This window comes from Thermobia domestica, chromosome 4 (genome assembly GCF_964235325.1).
Source record: "Thermobia domestica chromosome 4, izTheDome1.hap1.1, whole genome shotgun sequence".
Taxonomy (NCBI): domain Eukaryota; kingdom Metazoa; phylum Arthropoda; class Insecta; order Zygentoma; family Lepismatidae; genus Thermobia; species Thermobia domestica.
In genome coordinates, this window is record NC_137457.1 from 240635614 (window position 1) to 240653594 (window position 17981).

A 17981-nucleotide genomic window follows, 5' to 3' on the forward strand; every position below is an offset into this window, starting at 1 on the left:
TTACGGGTATCAGCAGAAAACAGCATAATGGCCGTCGGAGACCCCCTGAGTTCGTGAGTGAGATTGCGAGCGTTGTAGGTCTTGTTAACTTTGTTTCTAATTGCGCTTGCTGTTTAACGTCGTTCTCTTGTTGCCTGTTGCACAAAGTGGCGGTAGTTCTCTGCTGTAGTTGACCACCTAAATTTTTTCACACAGTTGTCTGTGGTTTGTAATGCTTCCCGTGAATGTGAAACAATGATGTGGGCAATACCAAACTTCTGAGCCACACTTCCTCCCCCTTTCAGTTTCTCAATTTAATAGGAGAATTACTATGATGCCAATATCAGATGTAAACGGAGAGCGTCTTGGTTTAGTTAGTAGGGGGATTGGTAAGGCGAATTCTTGCCCCACGCGACAACTAGCTTAGTTGTGTCGCTGCTGTACACTCTCGTCACTTTCATTGAACTATTTCATGTTGAGCGAGCAAACACAGTTGGTGCTGCAATTACACTAACGTAAAGCCATATAAAGTCTTACTCCTTATGCAGGTGTAGAAGACTCGCGGCAAGATTCTGCTGGAGTTTCATTCGTTTCCGCAGACTACGTAATAATTTGTTATTTTATCTATCTCGTCATTAAGTCTTCCATTATAGCAGTGTTGGCGGTGGGTATAAACATTCTTTCCTTAAAAACTGGTACTTCCAATCAAAGAATTTCAAACTTCCTTCCCAACATATCTTTCACTATTTTGGGGTATCAGAAACATAGTGTTATACATTTGAATATTTAATATACTTTTAGGGATTTCGGCTTACGTATACTCTTCTATACGAGGATTGGAACTTTAATAGTGGCAACAGTGCTTTAGAGATGCTTCGCAAAAGGATCAAATGATGGTTCTCTTACCACATGTTGGTTACATATCTACCTTACCTCTGCGCAAATGAACTCTCCTTTCCGACTTCGAAAGAACAGTAGACGAGAAGAACAGACTCTTCAGTCGCGGGCGGTCTATGTTACATACTACTTTTTCGTGGACGGTGTAAAGCAAAGTTATTCTTGTCACGATGTTTTCAAAACAGGAACAATGGAGTTGGATAAAAATTGAATATTCTAGTGGTCGTACGGCACGAGAGTATCATCAAGATCTTCAAGAAGCTTGCAGGGAATTTGCATTGCCTTACAGAACGTTGGCAATGTGAGTCCGAACCTTGAATGAGAGACACCTACGTGTCAGTGACGAAGACATGCATGCTGTTACCGCGTTATTAGACACTGATCAATGTCATACTTTGAAATCTCAGATTTTAACTTCCCATGATTATGCCTATTGAGTTAACGGAGATCGACGCCATACTATTCGTGAATTGCCCCAAGAGACAGGATTTGCGCTTACTTCAGTTCTGCACATTGTGAAGAAATGCTTGAGAATGAGAAAAATTGCATTACGATGGGTTACACATGAGTTGACGGAAATGCACTACTCATACCTACTTGGAACACTACGAGCAGGAAGGAAATGCGTTTTTATGCCGTATCATTGCGATAGATGAAACATGACCCAAATCTTACGAGAGACATTGAAACACCAATCAAACGAATAATGGCGTCATTATGGGTCAATCACGAAAGTGCGAAGTTTTCAGAACCTGAGCAATGTGATCGTTGTTGTGATTCTCGTGTGTTATTTGGGTGTGAAAATCCTAACCAATACTGTTTTCCCACATCATACCGCCAATGTGCAGTATTTTTGTTCCTTTCTGGAACACAAGTTACAACCAAGCTTGAGAAAGACGCGGTGACCCTTTTTGCAGAATCCACCCATTATTTTGCTGGACAACGTTTGCACGCATAATGCGCAAGGTGTGACGGATTTGACCGATTGATGGAGGCGGGAAGTGCTGCAACATCCACCCTTCTACTTTAGCCCTTCTGATGTTGAGTTGAAGACCAAGGAACTTTTCAGAACTGTTCAGGGTGATTTTTCAGGCAGAAAATCAGCGCATTGGAACTATCAACACAACAAAACCTCCTACAGATATCCAACGACTTCCACCATCATTGGCAATGTTTATACATAATGGTGGTGACTACATTGAAGGACTGTAAACGTTTGTAAGGTATATCTATGTTGTATCAGTTGTAAATAAATAGTTACCATTATTAAAGATCCAACCCACGTATATTTACTCTGCCTTCGGGGAGACAAAATCTCAATAACTGCTTCACCAATCATCAACAAATTTGATAAAAGCGTAGAGGCTCAAAAGCTACAAACGGGATTCTATTTTGGATCCGATAATCAAACAGATATAAATAAATCATTTCCAGTTTTAACGTTGATCGCAATACAGCAAATATGGTAATAGATAAAGAGATATAGTATTCTGCAATTGGTTAAGAGTCCTAAGAACACGTTCCATCTTAATCTTTAACTCTCTACTAATATCGGAAGTGGAAAAAATTCACCACAACTTCCGGTTTCAATATTGATTTAAATAGAACCAAAATGATAACAGATAGCGAGAAGCCACCTTTTGGAATCGATTTAGCGTTCTACGAATACCGTTTTCTCTCTTATTCCCCTATTCAAACCGGAAGTGGGAAAAATCAACCACTTTCGCTTTTACTGTTGATTCTTATAGGGTAAGAACAGTATCATCTGCAATCGATTAATCGTCCCAAGAATATATTCCATCTTCATTCTAATCTGTGTATTAAAACCTGAAGTGGTAGCGAATTAACAACTCTCAGTTTTAACATTGATCGCTATAGAATAGAAAACTTAATAGATAAAACAAGCGGTTTCATTTAATCGATAAAGCGTCCCAACACTACATTTTATTTCCATCCTTAATTCTCTACTAAAACCGGAAATGGTAGAAATTCACTACGACTTCCAGTTTCAATATTTATCCACATACAGCAAAAGCGCAGAAATGGTTTTATAAAATCGATTTCGCGTTATAGGAATAAATATGATTTTCTCTCTTAACCCCTATTTAGGGGTAAAAGTGAGGGGGAACGCGGGGGACGTCGTCCTCCCATTTCCAGAAAATATTTGTGGTGTCCTCCAGTTTCTAAAAAACACAATGGGCAAAGATAGACACGGGAGACGTCGTGAAGTCATGCGTTCCCCTACCTTTTCAGATCCACTTTTGCCCCTGCCCCTATTTAAACTAAAATGGTAGAAATCAATCACTTCGGGTTTAAACGTTGATTGTTATACAGTAAAAACGGAGAGTCCAATAATATGCAGGGTATCTTAAAAGTCCCCTGACATTGGGTAACTCTGTTATTATCAGAGTTACAACAAAATGTAAGAGGAAAAACCATCTCCTAATATGATGTTTTCAATCTAAAGTGAAGAATGTTTTTTAATCATACGAGCAGTTTGAGCTGTACACTCTTTATGCGCCCAATGTTAAACTAAAATGCAACGTTTCTATTTATCTGGACCCACATCGTAAGTGAATGAAGTTACTGTCTTTTACGCTAACGTGTCGGTGCTCAACCCCCATGTCAAACAGTAACTTCATTCACGTGTGTTGTGCCTCCAAGTAAATGGCAACGTTGCGTTTTTATTTAACATTACTCGCTTTTTCACAAACCTTTGCACTCTTCAAAAACAAACCGCGTAACTCAATTTGTATCACTCCGCACACGAGTATTCAGCGATTGGTTCAGGAGAAAATGCTTCGTCTGTTTCCCGCAATATTTCTGCTTCTGCACGTGCATGTAATCCTTCACTGGTAACCTTCCTGCCTGCATGGCCATCATCAAATATAGCGCGCGCTCTGCGTATTTGTCAGTGGGTGTAACTGTTTTCCTGTTAAATTTAAATTTTTGTGTAAGATGTCAATCCACATATAGAGATGTGCTTTTAATTGAAACTAAAATGTTCTTAGTGTGATTTAAAAATACAATAATTGCTGCTTAGGTTGAACAAGTGGAATTTCTTGGGGACTATTTTCTTATGGAAGAATAATGGTCATTTGGCTCATTGCAAGTGTTGCTCACTTCTGATTTTTTTTAAGAATGCAAGTGTTGCTCACTTCTGATTTTTTTTTTTTTTAAGAATCGTAGTCAGACTGTTTAGTCAGTTTCAGAGAACTGGGATGCAAATGTTCATTATGTTACCCAAAGGAAAAACTGAGCCCTTGTGCTAAATTTCTATTTAATATATTAAATGCACTATACTTCAGATAATTGGAGAGCCTTTCATTGTATATAAAAAGTTGTAGGCCTATTATTTTAAAGATAAGTAAGAAATAAAGATAAAAGCAATTTCACCGATTCGAAGTAGCGTAACGTCTGATGTTAATTCTGTATGTTATAATCAGGGGTAAAAGTGGATCTGAAAAGGTATGGGTACGGTAGCAAGCGTCATGACGTCACGCCGTTCCCCCGCCTATCCTTGCCCATGTTAATTTCTTAAGAACTGGGGGACGTCGTACATATTTTTCCGAGGTCGGGGATGGCGTTCTTCCTCGTTCTTCCACTTTTACCCCTGGTTATAATTCGCATATCGATTAAAAGAAACGATCGGGTTTAACTCTTAACATACCAAGCGGGGTCCTCTAGGAACCCCAGAGGGCGATATTTGGTGATACTCCTGCAACTGTAATAATCAATTTATTCTGGATGTTTATGTGTGTACTGCATCCGTTTGGAATATACTATCTATTACATAATTATATCAACGATGCGTTCGTTAAAAAAAATACAAAAAATAAAAACACACTTGAAAATGTAAAAGCTCCATTGTTAAATTTGTATTTCAGATTTACGAACACAAAAGTATAAAATTGTACGAAAAACTGAATATTGCTCAAGTAAACATAATATTTGATGTCAACAATGCTCATTTAACTTAGGTATGCTTTTAGACATCCAAAAAATAATAATTTTGAGTTGCAATACTATGTTGAGAAATTAAAATAATACTTGGGGTCCGCAGAAGACCCCAACTTGGTAAACAACGTTGACGAGTTAGGCTTGGTACGTTAAAGGTTACATGAACATTTAAGAATCGCAAGAATGATTGTCCGTTCTCAGGAGTAACTAAATATCTGAAAAAATCTTCAAGGGATACTAAAATTGTAATCTATTCAATAAATAATATCTTTCTTTTTTTAAAAAAAAAAATGAACAATTACTTGATCCACATGTTCTCTTGGCTCTACTTGAGAGTCACGTAGTGATCCGAAACTCAGTTTTGAAATGGATGGGGGTTAAAGAGCACATGTTTTAGTACATCTGCTAGTCAAGCTAATAACTATAGTAAGACAACAAAGACTAGAGAACATAGTAAGATCCAATAGCTCTGATTCTAATTTTCCATGTTATCCCTTGACGCTATGGGCAGGCTAAATAAAATTTAGTAGTGATAGATTGAATATTTTGAACCGTTAATGCGAACTCCCTGATATACAGAGGACGAAGATTTATGGTCAACCACAATTAGCCATGATTTGCAGTTACAGGGAAAATTTAAGAGATTATCCAGCCCGGCTTCCAGGCATGGACGTCCGCAGGACTTTTTCAAGGAGGTAAAATACTGATTCCACGGGGGGGAGGACAAAAGACCGACACACAAACTCAGTCGCGAATACACAATATTTTGATACACGAGGGCACATAATACATCAAGTAAAACAACAGTTATTTACGCCCGTATGCTTATTAATACAGTAAATAATCTATAATACCAGATACTATAGTATTTAATATGAATATATTAAGTGTTACAACATTTAAGTAAGCAAATTAGTATGTCTTGACATGCACTTCCAAAAACCTTTTAAAACCCAGGGAGGCAACATCCCCTTTGCCCCTTCCCCGCTGCGGGCAGCCATGCTTCCTAGTGTTCTTTGTCTATATTTATATGCTGCTTCAAAGATTCAGGAGAGAGAAAATGTATCTTGGTAATCTATCAGAAGTCCATGCCATTTCATTTTCAATCTCTCGGTCTTCGGTTTGTTTCTTAATTTGTTAGCTCGAGGTTTTCTATAAACTTTTTAGTCTGTTAGTTGGCAACATTTACACACTGCCGTCTGCGTTGTTTACAAGAGCTGCAAAGCTTAGTGAAAAAACGAATAGGCGTATAAGATTAGGCTCATAAGATTTTAAAAATTCCTTCACTTTGGATTGAAAACATCATATTTGGAGACTGTTTCCCCTCTTACGTTTTGTTGTAACTTTGATAATAACAGAGTTACCCTATGTTAGGGGACTTTTAAGATACCCTGTATTTAATATCCACTCTAGTCTCTCTACTGAAGCTATTTTCTTAAAAGATTACAGGAAATACAGTCAAGTCCGGATTGTTCGATCTAATGTGGTCCTCATTAATCTCGAATAACCAGGACCCGGTTCAAGCTTTCTGCAAGATGAAGGACAGTACTGTACATACGCCAGTAAAGGCGTAAGGTACTCTATAATAAGTGCCTATATTAATTGCTATACATCACGTTCAATTGTTCTAGTGGTACTTAAAAACTAAAAATATAAAACACAGAGAAGAGAAAGGTACAAAAACATTTATAGAACAACATTTAAAAAAAAAAATATGTAATAAACAAGTCCAGAAGTGTCGAAGGTGATTGCTGACAGCAGTACATGTGGTTACAGAGCTGTAACAGAACTACGCGCGGGGGTAAAGAATTGTTATAAGGGAGAAAAACTAGAGAAGAAATTATCAGATTTTCCGAATAAAATAGCGAGAGCGGCTCGATAACTGCGAGTGTTAGAGCTTTATGGTAGTGATCCTGGAGTCGGATATTTGACCTGTCTGCATTTCTTTTGAACTTTTTTCGTATTATTATTAATTCATATCAATGGCCGCGTCGCGTCTACTTCTACTCGTACACTACAATGGGCGCTATTGAAAACGCAACCCCTTCACTGTGGCGTTTCTTTTCCTCGATTTTTTGTCTTAGGGACTCCTCAGTTAACCCGAAACTCCATTGGTCGGATGCCAGGTTATTACTGTAAGTTATGCGTTACTTGTCTAAATATCGCATACAGTATACCGCGTAAAGCTTTGCTCATAGCAAATAATAAACCCTAATACAAATTCTTAGTGGCAGGTACTAGTTATTCATGATGTTTTTCCAAAGGAATGTGCAAGTTTAATATTAAGTACAGACAGGGATAAAAGTAAGGGGAAACGCAAGGGATGTCGCCCACCCACTTCCAAAAATATCTATGGCGTCCCTCCACTTCCTAAAAAAAAATTACAATGGATAAAGGTAATGCAAACATTCATATATTTTCTTTATTTTTGAAATTTACATCCCACGGATGTGCCTTATATACTAAAGGAGCTGATAAGAAATTAACGACTATAATAAAATTAATCGTGAAAAGTCAATGCACAACACCTATGCACTGAAGCTCCTGGTGGAAAACGGAATGTGGAAATAAAATGATGGAAAACATTTATAAATATCTTTCATTGCTAGTTTTTGTACTTTTCTTTCCCTTTCTTGAGGCCAGGCAGGCTTACAATATTCAGACTCTAAAACAATTGATAAATGATTATAGAAAGCAAAAACCAAGTTAAATATTAAATATTTGAAATTTCAGTCCGGGCATTTTCAGACAGCTCTTTGGTGACTCTTGATTTGATATAACATTAAAAAAAATCAGCGTGAGTTCTCAAAACCTAGCAATATAAGTTATAATGTTCACAACATTGATATTATTACTTTACTTTTCTTTACTTTTACTATTTTTTACTTTTTGCTTTTTTATATTTATTACTTTTTTACTTTCTACAAGTTCATTCTTTGATATTTCGTCAAAACTTCATATTTCCCTCATTTTATATTGTTACTAGCCTTGTGCTATTACTCGTTAGTAACTTTTCAAGTAGTAAAATAAAACAGTCTTATTGTTATAGCACTTATTAGTGTTCTAATAAATTAGCCGGAAGAAAGTACTTTCTTTTCAAACCAGTACAAAATTCCTTTTCGAATAAAACTATTTTTCCATGTGCTAAAACGTTTCATGTCACTAAAATTGTAAAATATTTGAATAAAATAATAAGTGCTAAAATTTAAATGTTTACACACATACATCAGAAGTATTTGTACGTCATAAGATTTCTTCTGTCATAATTTTATTATATAGAATGTTCTTATTAGCGTTTGGCAATACTCATTATTTTTAATGTTCGTATTATTTAAAATAATTCTCCTTCTGAAATTTAATTCCATTCAAATTCCAAGTATATAATTTCACAGAAAAATAAGTTAGTATTCTACCTTTGTGCGTAAGTTCACTGGAAGAGTTTATGTACAGTGATTAAAGTACAAGTGTGTACTGAGTAAAACATAAAACGTAGATCCGACGGATATCGTGAAATTTCTAATTTGATGATACTGCATCCAGAGAAAGTGTTACTGTCATTTATCCTATTGATAAAATACTTGACATTTTTCAAGTACCAAGTGCGAAACAATAAATTTAAATATATATTTGGTTCTACTTCTGTGCACTGGATGTGTAGGTACAGTCAGTGACTAAATTTCTTCCCGTTTGGTAAAATTTATTTTGGGAATAACTGTGGTATTTCTGGAACGTACAGAGAATCACGTTCTTTTTATTTGTACTCAAACTGTACTCAAATTGTCCTTCCATTCTGAAGTTAAACTAATTCCATCAAACAGAGAGAACGTTTCTCACTGACTGTACATCTACGAACACTATTGCGAGTTTTATTTTGACAGATTAGAGATGTCCATACCAAAGAAACTCAAACATTTTCAAAGTAAAAACAGGGAGATATACATTTTACCTTATGTAAGAAAAAGTTATCTACAATGCAGATATTTTGTACTATTTTCTCCGTTTCATATGGCGCAATAATTCTTAACAAAAATCTTTAAAATTTTTCAATAAGACAAATTTTAAACATAATAATGGTCTTATACAGAGAGATGCGTGGTGTGCAAGGTGTACAAGTAAGAACTTGTTGTTTTACTTCAGGTTACATAAAAACTTTATATAAAAAGTAGTGACGTTACCCCGGCAAAATGAAGAGAGATTCGACTAGAGTTAGGAAGTACCAGTAGAAATTATGGAGAAATAAATAGGACATCTGTTAGCACGTATATGTACTACCGCAGCTGATATTATGAATATCAAATAATATACAAGTATATCAATATACGTGTTTTGAAGTTGTTTCCATTTTGAAGATTAAAATATTCTGTTTTAATTCATATAAAATATTTATAATTCCTTACCATTCAACACATTACATACAATTCAATACCAACCATACCATGCTGAAGATAATTTTACAATGAACCAAAACATCTCAACAAAATTCTTATATGTCATCTCATCAACATTCTGATGATTAAAGTAATTTTCGCAACACAGTTTATGTTAAATAGAGAAATATTTTCAACAAAATATAATGTATAGTTGTTATAATTGAATATACAGTTCACTAATACAGAAACAAATTCAATGAATTCAATCAGTCATTATAGCTAGGTATATATATTTTTTACAAATATCAATTTGCATACATAACTCACAATGTTCACTGTTTTTGAAACTCTAGAAACATGTCTCTAGGGATTTATATCTTTTCCAAGCGATTCATGAATTCCAGGTGGTACATCAAATCATTGTAATGTATTCTTAAATTTATGTATTCGTAAATGTCATCATAATAGTAGCCTATAGATCATACAGGATTTAACATAAATACGAAAAATGTCATATTCAGAGTCCTGGTTCACTGGTAACCATAATGGTTGTATCCCCAAACTTTCACAGTCTCAAAATAACACACGTTAACCTACTTACTATCGTCACAAGGATAACATGCTCCATATAGTACACTATGTTCCGAGTTCCATTTGTTCTTGGATTCCTTGATACATTCAGAATCCACACAATTCACTGCATTTCCGCAACCTAAATTGGCCAACCATGAAGAAGATGGGGAAGAATCCGACAGTACAGGAGATGCTGAAGAAGCTGATGGCGAAAACTCTAAGAACGTTTCTTCTCCAAGAATGATCAAAAAATGCATCAAAATATTGCGATCTTGGTCAATAATTAGTTTTTGCATCAGGGGCCACAAAATTTTTGTACTTCCCCTAAATGGAGTTTTCGTACTTTTTACGGAAGAAGCACGTCATAGTGAGTTAAGTAATAGTTTGGAATCTTTAAGTTTTACATCCCACGTTTATGCTAGTTAGACTAAAGGAGACGGTGATGATGAGAGATGAGTGAAAATGGTGGAATGAAGAAAGTGGTAGTAAACGGAAGAACCCCGAGAAAACCCACAATCACGGTGTTTGTCCACCACAAAGTCCACACGGCGCGAACTGGGATCGAACCAGGGACCCCAAGCACCGGAGGTAAACGCTCTACCACTAAGCCACCGCGCCCCCCAAGTGATAGTTTGGGTTTGGCTGCACTATATGTAGTTCTCAGATATAAAGCCTGCAAGAAAACTTTTGACTCAAATATAATGAATCCTTTGATCGTAAAATAGGGAAATTTAGTAAGATGAGTGTAGGGGCGCCAAATTCTACTTCGCTCCGGGCGCCGAAATCTCTAGCTACGACTCTGCATACTATGTATTATCTAATTAAGAATAAAAGGATGCAAGAGGCCCTGTGGGATAAAGTGATAATAAACCTTTCAAGATAGCTTAACATGAACGAATCTAAAGATGAAATCAATAAAACTTAACGACCCAAAATATCAAAGCAGACATTTTTCATTTAGTATTTTTTCCTCTTTCAAAGAGAAGAATAAAAAGAAGAGGCAAAGGGCAGGTGAAACACCATAATCCAAAACTGTAAAAGAAAGAAAGAACGATCTTCTACCATTTGAGACTCGAACGGCGAGGAGAGAACATGTTTATTTCATTCGCTTTGTAATGTCACAGCGTCAAGTCCATCTGATAAAGTACCACAAAAAAAGCATATCGGAACTTTCATAAAGCTGATATAAAATTTTATTTCACTTATAATTTCTATTTCTAAATGGAATACTAGAGCTATACAGCGTCACCATTACTTCGTTATCACATCATGCGTGGCAATTTAATGTGAATGAGTCAAGGAAAGAATGTCTGAAAATGAATTTGGTTGATTTTTAAAATTTTCTTTATTTTCCATTATTATTATGTTTCGACTTTTTTCTCATCTTAATGATATTATAAACCCTCCTATCCATAACAAGCAGGGAAGGACAATCCAAATCAGCAGTAAAAGATCAAAGACTTGCGGCAACATTTATCCAGGGGTTTCCACTATTGTACACTCTCCCAGTGCCATTAGGGCCCCACTAAATGACTTTAATTATCTCCCAGATACCTCCATAATCCAACAAAAGATATATATATGAGAGTTATTTATCCCGCATTTACTTCTTATAACTCCTAACGTAACCTTTATATTCTTTTACAAACTAAAATACTCTTTACTCACGAGATCTGTATGAATCAGAAAATGATAATTATTTTTCTTATGCTCATTAATACTTACCTCTTGAGGAACTTGCGGATCTTCTACCATTGATTATCCCTGGAATATAAAATAAAAATTTAACTAATACTACCTTGATCATAAAGTTCCCGGAATTTAATTACAAAATTAAAAATACAAGTTTATTCCTGAAAATTGATGTTGTCTCCTTCGAAGTAATCCCCATCGACTTCAACGCACTTATGCCTATGTTTGATCCAGTTTTCAAAACATATCTGGTACTCGATTTTTGGTATGTCCGTCAGATGCGTCGTCGATTTTCGTATTATCTCCTCTCGGCTGCTAAAACGTGTTCCCTGTAATGGTTTCTTCAGTAGATCAAACACGAAAAAGACACACGGAGCTCAACCCGGTAAATTCGGTGTCTGCGGAATGGTATTCGTTTCATTTTTGGTGAGAAACTCGCGGATAATGATAGCATTGGTCGACGCTCCGTTGTCATAGTGGAAAATTCATGAGTTGTTTTTTTTTTCTTTTAGATATATTTTCTTTTTAGGCGAATTGCTTCTCGCAAACGCTTCATGACGTCTAAATAATATTCTTTGTTGACTGTGACTTTCTGGCAGTAATTTATGATATACACTACCATTGTAACCTATGAAAACTGTGAGCACCATCTTTTTCGACTTTACGACGTGTTTCTTTTTTTTTCAATCTTGGTTCATTGGGCGCTCGCCACTGGTAAATTGCTGTTTTGTTTAGGGCATCATTGCCGAAACACTTTTCAAGTTCCTTGAACCATTGAATCCGTTTTTAAAGCATAATTAATACTCACTCGTTGTTGCAAAATTAACTCCATTGCAAAAATCGAAACATGGACCCAAACAGATGTATCCAACCCTGCGTCACTTACACTAATAGCAAACTAAAATGTTCAAATTGAGAGGTAATATCGCTGACAGGTGTGGCAACCCATAAAATAAGAAAGTCAAATCAGGTGACTATGAACGCCACACGGTGGTGATTCCGGGAATTTTTTGATCAAGGTAGTATGTTGATATAATTTTAACCTCTATGGGCCTTATGCAGAGACGTTCCGACATGTGATTAGCGCCATATCAAAGATTTCGACTAATATATGTTTGTTGCAGTAGTCAAGCCATTAGTATGACGGTGATCTTACGTCAAAACGACTCTGCATAAGGCGGTATACGTCCAGAGTAGTTAGTTGCATAGCCACTGGATGAAAGGCATTTGGGCCAGCAAATATGATCATAGAATAAAATGGAATGTGATCTTAGGGGATGAATCTACTGGAGTCGTATACCAATACGAATTTTCAGACTAAATAAATGAATTGTTTCCACTGCTTTGGACCCGTGAATTGTGGAAATTGCAGAAAAGATGCGAATGATGTAAACATATTTGTATTGCTTGTCCAAAATTTTGCGACATCCTGTGTGTCTGTGGTGGAAGCAATACTGTTTCACTCAGAATATGCCCATAAAAGCGTGTTTAAGGTATAATAGAAGTAAGTTAATGGAATTATTTATAAATTTAGAAAAGATGAGAACAATTGAAACAATTTTGTATTTTATTATTTCAATATAAGCAAATGTCCAACTGACGTGTGGCACTTCTAAACGAAACCAAAAATTTTCTACAATACCTCCTTACTGGAAGTAATTTGGGTATTTACATATGCGTAAAACATATACGTAATCCTAAACATATAATTTTAGGAAATCAAATTCAGTTCCAAAGCTAGTTTGTAGTGACCAGCTAGTAAAGTTGGAGCGTTATGTTAGCACATGTCTTCCTTTACATACATACCTTCCGTCACTAAAGCACTTGTTCCGCAAGGACCTACTTCCATAGTATACTGTGGAACAATCTGCTTTATTCTACTCTGTTCTGAACCGGAACAGGTGAAATGCTAGCTTGTTTACACCAACCATCACAATTGGTTTCCTCAATAATAAACGTTTCTATGGTTTACATGTACAATTTTGCACACATGTTTAAATACAGGATATTAGTACAAGGTTTTTTTTAAATGATTGTTGTGGTTTCGTCATTGTTTCATTAGATCTAGGTGATCTACACAGGTAACTTGAGGGGGCCGCGGTGGCTCAGTGGTAGACCTTTCACCTCTGGTGCTTGGGGTCCTGGGTTCGATCCCAGTCCCCGCCAAGTAAACTTTGTGGTGGACAAACGCAGTGTGTGGGGGTTTCCTCGGGGTTCTTCTGTTTCCTCCCACTTTCTTCTTTCCAACATTTCATTCATTACTCATGATCACCGTCTTCTTTAGCCTAACCGGCATAAGCGTGGGACGTAAAACTCAAAGATTTCATTTCATTTCATTTTCAGTTAACTTGAACCTATGTAAGTGTATCATAAATAAACAGGATTTTGTTCATTTGTTTCAATGCATTTGTTTTCTGTTTCTTCCGCTAGGCGTCAGTTTTGCAGTTGCGTAGTATGATTGATATTACTAATGAAAATGTTTTTGTGACCTTGAATATCCTATGACAACACTATCCATGGCTTTGGATTGAATATTATACCAAAAGAAACACTGACCAAAGCTTCAAAACACACTGTATTTTAAATATAATGTGTTACAGTTTCGGATATCTAACATATCCTTCATCAGACACTTTAATATCCTACAACGAGATATGTATAATTTTACGGCATCCGTACGTGGTATGGAAAAGATGCATAGTCTGATATTTACATTAGAAGATGGTATGCATAGTTCAAGGAAAGGGTTGCATTTGCAAGTAGAAAAGTAGAGGTAGATTTCAATATTTGAACATGTAGTGGAGTAAGTTGGTGCAACCTGCTTATGGATTCCAAAGAAATTGATTGCTGCTGGAATCAGTTCATTTGAAATTCCACCCAGAATATTATGGAGTATTCTGCGTAAACGTCTATGCATGAAACCATATCCTGCATATCTCACTGAGATGCTAACACGCGACAACCATCCTGACAGGAAATTTCTGCACTGATATTCAAGTGCTCATTGGAAGTACTAACCATCATTTTTCAACAGAAGAGTGGCTCTCTATTTAAGTGGAAAAGTAAACATACACAATGTGCGTATTTGGGGCACGGAAAATCACTCCGGGTTATTTTCGGGCAGTAAACCATCAGATCGTTGGATTGGGTGCGGAAGTGGTAATAATGACACACTTCCTACATGGTAGCCACGTTCTCCGAAGCTTTCTCATTATTTTTTTTTCTGGGGCTTTCATTAAAGAAACAGCATAATACTCTCCATTACCACGTACAATTGACGAACTAAGTTAGTACTCAACCAATCTACACTGTTTCGCATACCAGAAAATGGACTACCAGATGGATAACTGCAGGGTTGGCTGAAGAGAGCACATTGGACACCTGAAACAGTCACAATTTAACTTGTGTGTTTTTTTCTGACATTTTACAGGTACGTATTTGTACGCATGTATCTTCATTATATAAAATACAGTCCTTAATTGTGACCCAACAAGCATCTCAAGAACCCCGTATTCATATAATTATTGCATGGTATTTTAAAAAGTCGATAACACACTTATATTCGGTTTGAATCGAATTTTCATAACTGTTTGCGAAATATTTAACTGGAAGGTATTTATTTCCATAACTGTTACGCTCTCTTAAGACATCCTGCACCAAATATCGAGATTGCCTATAGAAATCAATTAACCAATATACTAACAGTCTATTTCGTCAAAATTACAAGAGTATATTTTCATCAATATTTATGGTAACTGTATTCCCTTCTTCCCATCAAATGTCTTCTTCTCAATGATATTATTTTTTATATCCATTTTCGTATTTGTTTTTGATACTATCAAGAATATTACTTTATTTTTTATTACGATTTACTCCTAGATTGTCTTGTCGAAAGCCACATATTTCTGATATAGCTCAAGTAATGACTAAACTCCATGATGGAAGAAGTCTATAGTCAGCATTGTGAAGAATCCTCAACCGCACTCTGCACTGCCAGGTCATCAAAGAAGTTTATTAGTGTCAAGGAGGATTTGAGATGCCGGAATTGGTCATATTCGGTGGGAGAGAGGTCAGGAAAGCACTGTAGGTGAGGAAGTGTTTAATACTGTAACCACCGAAGAGTCTGCACCGTCCACAGAGTAACATGCAGGTGTATATTGTCGTTCAAAATGAAGACATCACGTATATTATATATTCCTGGATGATTGTCGAAAGTTTGTAGTGAATGTCACGGTACCAATCCGCAGTAACACTTTAACTTCGATAAAAAAAAAGCAAAATGACATGACGGGTAATATCAAAATCAATCATCACAAGAGCAACTTCCTCTTCCTGGAGGTGGGTTTTGAAGCCAACCTGTATTTTGATCACAATCCAACCACTGAGTACTATTCGCAGTAGATTACTTTTTAATCAGAAGTGACAAATCGACGCAGAACATATTCTCAATTCTTCAGTTCATTCAAATAACAACACCTGCAAAAACTTATTTGATTCCTTTAGACATGTGACATGGTACCAAGTCTTACCGGAAAATAGCAGATTCATCCCATTGAAGTTGATGAGTTCTGAAAGACTCTGGACTGTAAAGCATAGATGTACAAGTTACTATTCATAATCTTTAAAGACTGGAGACAAGTGCTCCCTGCCCACAGTAGGATTTTACTATTTGGTGAAACGTTTCAGTGAAAGTGTTCGCCAATCGTCCGACGAATGTGTTGAACCAGAAAGTGGCTCTCATCAGTGAACTAGTCTCTGTTTGTCCATTTTCTGCATTTTCTTACTCACTGAAGATGTTTCTTTATCATGACCTTTACAATATTGTTTCTTAATTGACCTTCCTGCTTTATGACCATTTTCGACAAACGCCGACAAATAGTTGAATTGTGAATATGAGTTCCTGCACGAGCAAGATCGTTTTGCAGGTTAGAACTATTCTACTGTGAATAAATTTTACTGACCTGTAACAAATAAGAGTCATCCTTAGCGGCTCTTGCGCGTTTCAACCGTGTTTACCATTCATACCTGGAGAAACAGAACCGGCTTCGTTCTTGAGTTTAAGAATTTTGCTTACAGCACCTTAGGTAACATCTCACTTAGCACGTCGCTTAGTAACCTCTCTTTTGTGAGAGAAGTGTTTTCCTTTGAAACATGAGAGTGACCTATTTAAGATTAATACCACTGTTACCGGTCAGGAATGCAAATCTAATTTAGAACATTCTCCACATTTAATTTCAATTAAATGTTTTCGGTTAGCTGAAGCACCTTGTAATAAGATGAAGATAATAATTATCCTAATATCTATCACTGTTAAGAGAATCTGCGAAAAAGAAAATGTGATTTCTAGAAAACTGTTTATAAAATTGCAAAACTTGAGGATAGAAATTCTTAACAATAACTGAATTAGTTAAAATATATCTCTGGGTGAATTCAATAAGTATATAATAGTACTATAAATGACTAATTAATAATATAGTATACATTTCCTCAAGTCCAATAACCATTTGATCCACACAGATTTGCTTTACATTCAATTTCAATCTGCACGTAATAGAAGTACATAAATATTAATCTCAATCATATAACAAATATAATAGTTTTTCAACTCACCAGCTATTTTAAAGAATGGTAATTACAACCTTTTGCATCCATCAAGTTAAAGTACACTTATTACATTCGATTTTATATAATACATTTTACACAAACTTTAAACTGCTTTCGACCGGTTACATACTAGTTTGCAACTGATGTCTGGAACTGAACATTCGAATTACGACAGCAATAGTTCCCAATCATCTCGCAGAAATAGGAATACAAATTAGAAAGTGGGACCAGTTCGCTAATGATAGAAATCAATGGGAAGTTTTTGTAAACGCGGCATTGAACCCCCGGGTTTCATAGGTCATAGAATTATTTAGTTAGTTAGTTATTGGCGCTACAAGCTTTAAAAAATTCTGTAGCCAAAGCTGATACAAGTTTTTTGTACTAAATTAAAGAATTATACAAGAAAATATCTCAGAACATCTTCATTGTGCAATAGCTTTCAATAATGTTTTCCACTGTTTGACCTTTGCTTTTAGTATACGTAAATTTGATTTAAACAAATCACTGAGCAAAATGATACGTTTATTGGAAAAAAACTATTAACGTCAGTGTCACCAACTGTTCACTATGGCTTCATCAGACACTATGAGCAGAGTAAAGTTTTAAATTTTGAGGTAAGAACAAATATACAAGTAGTGACAGAATATGTATATAAGAGAAATCGAAAAATCCACGAATCCTGGTTGGCTACTTAAATCTACAAACAGCGAAGCCCCTTACATCACACACTAACACATAAAATCAGAAACAAAAGTCTTTATCCCTTACTCTTTGTTGACAATCATATACATTCATTTCTGAAAAAACTGGGCCTAATCTAATTAGCAAAATAAGCTTTACAATTAACTTTTTAAATATGAAAGCTAATAATATAATATAAATTACAAATAAATAAACAAATAATAC

At 35.8% G+C, this 17981-nt stretch overlaps 1 protein-coding gene across 3 annotated transcripts in view; it reads right to left on the bottom strand.

Moving 5' to 3' along the window:
• Window positions 1-17981, bottom strand: part of LOC145683929 (uncharacterized) — a 106603-nt gene that overhangs the window by 25098 nt on the left and 63524 nt on the right. For 2 of the 3 annotated variants that reach the window (XM_081755612.1, XM_081755613.1), the window contains one exon: window positions 11505-11543. The exons of the other annotated variant lie outside the window; for it this stretch is intronic. In XM_081755612.1, the coding sequence (XP_081611738.1) occupies window positions 11505-11543 (39 nt within the window). The remainder of the gene's footprint in view (window positions 1-11504; window positions 11544-17981) is intronic. 3 annotated transcript variants of the gene reach the window in all.